Source organism: Sapajus apella, unplaced genomic scaffold, assembly GCF_009761245.1.
Source record: "Sapajus apella isolate SASKATOON/1434 unplaced genomic scaffold, GSC_monkey_1.0 scaffold26, whole genome shotgun sequence".
NCBI classification, from domain to species: Eukaryota; Metazoa; Chordata; class Mammalia; order Primates; family Cebidae; genus Sapajus; species Sapajus apella.
This window is the reverse complement of record NW_022436966.1, coordinates 4,207,628-4,214,270: the sequence shown is the minus strand read 5'-3', so window position 1 is coordinate 4,214,270 and position 6,643 is coordinate 4,207,628. Positions and strand designations below refer to the sequence as shown.

The following is a 6,643-nucleotide window of genomic DNA, read 5'->3' as shown; positions in this document are numbered from 1 at the left end:
CACCTGATTCAGCCACTTATTTCATGGCCACATCCAAGATCTGTCATTACTTGCATCTTATCCACAATGTTAATTTCCTGTAGCTTCAACTAAAGGGCAGGTTAAGTTTCCTTGCTTATAGAGCAATTCCCAGCGTCTAAATTAAATTCACACATGGTATCTCAAGGAATGAATTCTCCAACCCTACTATCTGGTTCAGTGAACCAAAGGACAAAAGTAAAAACTTCAATTCCCAGCACTCACAACTGCTAGAGTTCTTCCTGTTTCCATCAGTATCTTAATCTCCTTAATTTGGGGGACTAGAATTCCAGAGATGCAATGTATCACTACTATTTTCCCATCTTTTCTTTCCCAGTATTTTGTTAACTGCAGTCTCTGAATTACTATAGAAAAATAAGAGGGAAGGCTAAATCACTCTTTTGGGTACCTGAAAAAGCAGTACCCCTATGGTAGAAAGACAACGGTGCACATTTCTGGCATGGTACAGATTATGGATCTCTGAGTCAGAAGCCGGTGGAAGGACCAAAGCAACTTCTTACCTTGTCTTCAGCAATTCTGATTTATCAGGTAAAGGCTGGGCATACTGAGGCAGTTTTTCTAATTCTCTGTCTTAACCAATAGAAACTGTGTCCGGATTCTGGAATTAGTTTTTGAGTTTTTCACTTTTTTTTATTTTGAGGTGGAGTCTTGCTGTCACCCAGGCTGGAGTGGCTCAATCTTGGCTCACTGCCACCTCCACCTCCTGGGTTCAAGCGATTCTCCTGCTTCAGCCTGAGATCTGAAATCCCTGAGTAGCTGGCAATACAGATGTGCGCCACCACGCCCAGCTAATTTTTGTATTTTTAGTAGAGATGTGGTTTCTCCATGTTGGTCAGGCTGGTCTCAAACTCCTGACCTCCTGATCCACCAGCCTTGCCTACCTAGTAAAGTGCTGAGATTACAGGTGTAAGCCACTGCACCAGGCCATTTTTTTTTCTTTTTTGGTCTTAAGAAGTTCTGTGCTACTTAATTGGGGGCTACAATTTTTAAAACAGAATTGCTTAGCTGTTTCTTAAGCTAAAAACTTCAGTAAAAGGCTGGGCGCGGTGGCTCATGCCTGTAATCCCAGCACTTTGGGAGGCCGAGGCAGGCGGATCATGAGGTCAAGAGATTAAGACCATCCTAGCCAACGTAGTGAAACCCCGTCTCTACTAAAATACAAAAATTAGCTGGGCGTTGTGGTGCGTGCTTGTAGTCCCAGCTACTCGGGAGGCTGACACAGGAGTATTGCTTGAACCGGGGAGGTGCAAGCTGCAGTGAGCTGAGATCGTGCCACTGCACTCCAGCCTGGCACCTGGCGACAGAGGAAGACTGTCTCAAACAACAACAACAAAACAACAAAACTTTAGTAAAAATAGTTTTAGATATTTCACAAAAAGTAATTTTATAATTTTTAATAGCATTCTGTTTCTTCCTGTGTAAAAAAAGTAAATAAATTAGATGAGAAGAAATGTATTTTAAATTCCTTCACACATATGTAAAGAAGGAGCCATGGGAAATGAGGAACAAAAATAAAAATATCCTTGGATAAAATCCACGTGTACAGAAGATGATTCAAGAGGTTATAAATAACTCATCTGAGGTAAAGCAAACACACAATATTTATATATCATTCTCTGAAGATATTTTATTAATCTTTAAGTTCCTCCGCCTATTAATAATAAAAACTTGTATATATTATCAACAAGTCTGACTGTTGTACCCAAAGAATATCCAGATTATTTTAAGGTGAGTTTGCTTCTTTTTCATCTGATTCATCATCCATAACCTAAAAACGAAAAACAAAGACAACTTAAGAATTAAGAAAATGATTAGATTTTGCTATTTTCCTGATTTTTATATTACTTTTTTACCTGATACACTCTATAACAATGCATGGCAAGCCAGTAAGAATAAATCTATCAACAGTCCCAAAGAACAAGGTTTGAATCATAACCTGGTATCATAAAAACATAAAAGCAAATTAAATATTTGGAAATTAATTAAAGCACTGATCACTTCTCCTTGTCTCTAAGAGGTTACCCATAGCAGAGTCTCAGGTGGGCAGAAATGACTATAAATAATTAACTGGTATTCTCTAGCCATAAGACTAATGTAATTGACTTTTTGTCTTTTTTTTTTTCAAAACCATCTTATTTACTTAAATATATTCTGTGAAGCTATACCAAACTGTTATTATAAAAATATTTATTTTTGTTAAAATGAATCCCCAAAGAAAGTAAAAAAACAAAAAACAAAACAAAACAAAAAACCCCATATTAGGAACTAATTATGGTCTTATTCAGAAAAAAGATCATTTTAAACCTCAGAAAAATGTTACCGCAGCTATTATCTTTCCACGAGTTAATGTATTACTAAGATAACAGACTTACTCTGTTGGGAAGGAAAAAGTTACATAAACCTAAGAATGTTTTTTCTCCTCAACACACCTACTACAATTAGATGCCAATTCAAGTTTATAATCTGAAGGCCAATTTGGCACCCCACCCTGGACAAATGAATAAAAATGTTCCTCAGTCAATCCACCAAAGTGTCAACTAACTAATTTTTTAAAGGCATATAAATGATAATGGAACAAAAATAAGAGTTTCAAAGAAAGAAAGAAGAAAGAAAAAGAAAGAAAGAGAGAGAGAGAGAAAGAGAGAAAGAAAGAATCAATCAATCAATCTAGGCTGGATGTGGTGACTCACACCTGTAATCCCAGGACTTTGGATGGCCGAGGTGGGTGGATCACCTGAAGTCAGGAGTTCGAGAGCACCCTGGTCAACATGGTGAAACCACATCTCTACTAAAAATACAAAAATTAGCTGGGCGTGGTAGCGCACACCTGTTATCCCAGTTACTCAGGAGGCTGAGGCAGGAGAATCATTTGAACCTGGGAGGCAGAGGTTGCAGTGAGCCGAGATCACGCCATTGCACTCCAGCCTGGGCAACAAGAGTGAAATTACATCTCAAAAAAAAAAATATATATATAGAGAGAGAGAGATTCTGGCTCTGATCTGAGGCAATCAATAGAAAAAGAATTCTTTCATAGGATATCTTTTCAGTTGAGTAAAAATTGGTATTTATTTCCAAAAAATTAATATTTTACATCCAATTTTAACAATACTCAATCCAAAAAATTTTGTCAACCAACTCATATTTTAGGCAGAATTGTTCCTTAATTTGGAATAATAAAGCATGTATAGGACGTAAGGCACAGGGCTACTTGTTGCCGGGGAATACAAAGACTTGGATATGATTTCAAGTCTCTTAGGGAACTTCCACATAACATAAAGCTAAAACAGATACAGAAAGTTGCATAAACATAAAGCCAAAACAGAAGCTTTGGACCTGTCAAAGAAGAACTTAATTCCAAGTGGGAGACTGATAAAGACTTCAAAGAGGAGATGGCATGTATTGGACAAAAACGATGGTGTGGAGGCTAAGGCAACTCCATCTTAAATGCTAATCTGCCATGTTCACTAACATCAGTTCTAGGAATGCCTCTAAGACTTCTACTTAATACTGCCTTTAGGTCAAAACAACCTTGGTGTTATCCTAAACACATACTTAGCCTATAATTTGCTTATGCTGTTAGGGAAATAAGCATTCTTGCCTTTTCCAGAGGGGTTGACTTTAATTGTCCTACACATATCTTCTGAAGCATGTATACCCATTCCTTATGGTATATAAACCCTAAGTCTATGGGGTAACAACGTGGGGATCCATCATTGCAACCACCAGAGAAATGGCTTCTGTTCCTCAGTCCATATTAAATGTTTCTTTCTGACCAACTGGATTCGTCAGCCTCTTTCTTCAGCCTCTCAGCAACCTCAGACTTTGGGGATAGGTTTGTATAGACCTGCTCACTGTGAAACCAATGAATTTTAATACTACCCAAGGATGAGTGATTTCCAATGGGGCTAGGGCACAGAATTACCTGAGGTGGCTCATGCCTGTAATCCTAGCACTCTGGGAGGCCGAGGTGGGCAAATTGCCTGAGCTCAGGAGTTCGAGACCAGCCTGGGCAACATAGTGAAACCCAGTCTCTACTAAAATACAAAATACAAAAAATGGTGGCACATGCCTGTAATTCCACCTGCTCAGGAGGCTGAGGCATGGGAATTGCTTGAACCCGGGAGGCAGAGGTTGCAGTGAGTGGTGATCATATCACTGCATTCCAGCCTGGGCAACAGAGAAAGATTCTGTCTAAAAAAAAAAAGAATTACCTGAGGTTCTGTGGGTTGAAAATTTCTAATTTCCATACATCCCTTCTTCCCTCCTTGATAATCTCTCTCCATAAAGCCATGACTTCTAGTTAAGAATCACTGCAGTGAGAGTCTATCACTGATGACAAGGTGCTATGCTATATTCCTTAGGTATGTTGGCAAGAAAAAAATGTTGATATTGTGCCATACATAAAGCTCTAGAATTCTACTTAGTATAGCGATGAACTATGATTTCTTAATGGGCTTCTTGCTTGCATGTTTAAGAATACATAGATTAAGCCAGTTGTGTTAATCCTTAATCCCAGCATTTTGGGAGAATTGCTTGAGGCCAGGAATTCAAGACCGGCTTGGGCAATATAGCAAGACCCATGTCTCTACCAACAACAACAACAACAACAAAGTGAATAAATATGATGTAGTAGAGTTCTTCCACTAAAGATTTCTAAATCTCATCTATAAAACATTGCGTTACGTTTTAACCTTTTTCACAATTTTTGTGCATTCAGAGCAGCAATATGCCCTCTAAGTCTCTGCTGTATTGTGTGCAAATGGGAATGACTTAATGGACTGTGTTTATTAGAAGTTGAAATGAGGTAATATTAGTAAAAATGCCTTGCACATAGTAGGTATTCATAACACTGAAGTTACTTCTATAATAAGAGATTTCAAGTCTGATAAAAATTGCAAGACAATGAGCCAGGAGAGGGGCTCACACCTGTACCCAGCACTTTGGGAGGCTGAGGTGGGCAGATCACGAGGTCCAGAAATCGAGACCATCCTGGCTAACACAGTGAAACCCTGTCTTTACTAAAAATACAAAAAATGAGCTGGGTGTAGTGGCACACGGTTGTACTCCCAGCTACTCAGGAGGCTGAGGCAGGAGAATCGCTTGAACCCGGGAGGCAGAGGTTGCAGTGAACTGAGATCCTGCCACTGCACTCCAGCTTGGGCAACAGAGTGAGACTCTATCTCAAAAAACAAAAACAAAAAATTGCAACACAAAAATCTATCCTTTGAATAAAAAGCTACGTCATGAACTTCTTTTCAAATACTTGCCTTAACATCTATTTCCAGCCTTTATATCTACAAAGAAAAAAAAATCTACACTGTCATATAATATTGGCATACCTGTTCTACGCCTTCTACCTCTGGAATATAAAACTGTAGCATGTTCTGAATTCCATTTTTCAGAGTAATGATTGAACTAGGGCAGCTGGTACAAGAACCCTGGAGTTTCAGCTGTACAATGCCATCTTCAAAGCCTTTGTAGATTACATCTCCTCCATCTTCCTGCACAGTTGGCCTGTGAGGTCAAAGAATATTTATTACTTATTCTTTAAAATACAAGTTATCATTGAAAAAACTTAATACAGCTCAGAGCTTACATGTTATAATGGTAAAATTCACAAAGAGCTACTTTTAAAACAGAGAATAATAACTGTGGCTAAGTTTTATTTATAATTTTAACTTTTTTTTCACTCTCAGATAAAATACCAAAATTCACTCATACAAATATTTACTCCACTTACCACATTTGATCTTGTTTACCAATAATCTTTTCAAGGCTGGGAATGGTGGCTCACACCTGTAATCCCAGCAATTTGGGAGGCCAAGGTAGGAGGGTTGCTTAAGCCCAGGAGTTGGAAGCTCAGTGAGCTATTATCATGCCACTGCAGTCCAGCCTGGGTGACACAGAGAGACCCTGTCTCTAAAAAAAATTTTTTTAAATAAAAACTATGGGCCGGGCACAGTGGCTCACACCTGTAATCCCAACACTTTGGGAGGCCGAGGTGGGAGGATCACAAGGTCAAGAGATTTAGACCATCCTGGCCAACATAGTGAAACCCCATCTCTACAAATAAATAAATTAATTTAAATAAATAAAAACTATGACATTTTAAAGCATTTAAGATTTCAAATTTCCTAATAATTGTGATTACCTAAGATATATTCAGTCACTTCTTTTGAGTGAAGGGAGAGGGAGACTGTTACATGCTGGCTTCATTTTCAAGTAATTTTTCATTGAAATATAACATTAATAAAGAAAAATGCTTAAAATCATGTATGTACAGTTCACGACATTTTCAAAAGTGAACACACATTTAAAACCACCCAAGCCAAGAAACAACACCAAGACTCCAAAAGTCCCCTTTGGGCTTCCTTCCAATCACTCCCCACAACAAAACACAGCCATTATCCTAATTCGTATCACCGTTGATTAGTTCTGCCTAAACTAAATAATTTACAAATATGAATTATATTTATAAATAACATAGAATAACTCTTTTGTATCTGGCTTCTTGTGCTCTTTGTGAGATTCATCTATGTTGCTGAATATAGTACTAGGTCATTTACTCACATTGCTGCATAGTATTCCATTAAGTAAATATACC

At 38.1% G+C, this 6,643-nt stretch overlaps 1 protein-coding gene across 7 annotated transcripts in view; it reads right to left on the bottom strand.

Moving 5' to 3' along the window:
* Positions 1-1,640: 1,640 nt before the first annotated feature.
* NFU1 (NFU1 iron-sulfur cluster scaffold) overlaps positions 1,641-6,643 on the bottom strand; it is a 42,234-nt gene continuing 37,231 nt past the window's right edge. For 4 of the 7 annotated variants that reach the window (XM_032291876.1, XM_032291870.1, XM_032291875.1 and 1 more), the window contains 2 exons: positions 5,379-5,553; positions 1,641-1,807 (listed from right to left, as the gene is read on the bottom strand). In XM_032291876.1, the coding sequence (XP_032147767.1) occupies positions 1,763-1,807; positions 5,379-5,553 (220 nt within the window). In that variant the 3' untranslated portion in view covers positions 1,641-1,762. The remainder of the gene's footprint in view (positions 1,808-5,378; positions 5,554-6,643) is intronic. The other 3 variants (XM_032291874.1, XM_032291873.1, XM_032291872.1) reach the window with 1 other exon arrangement.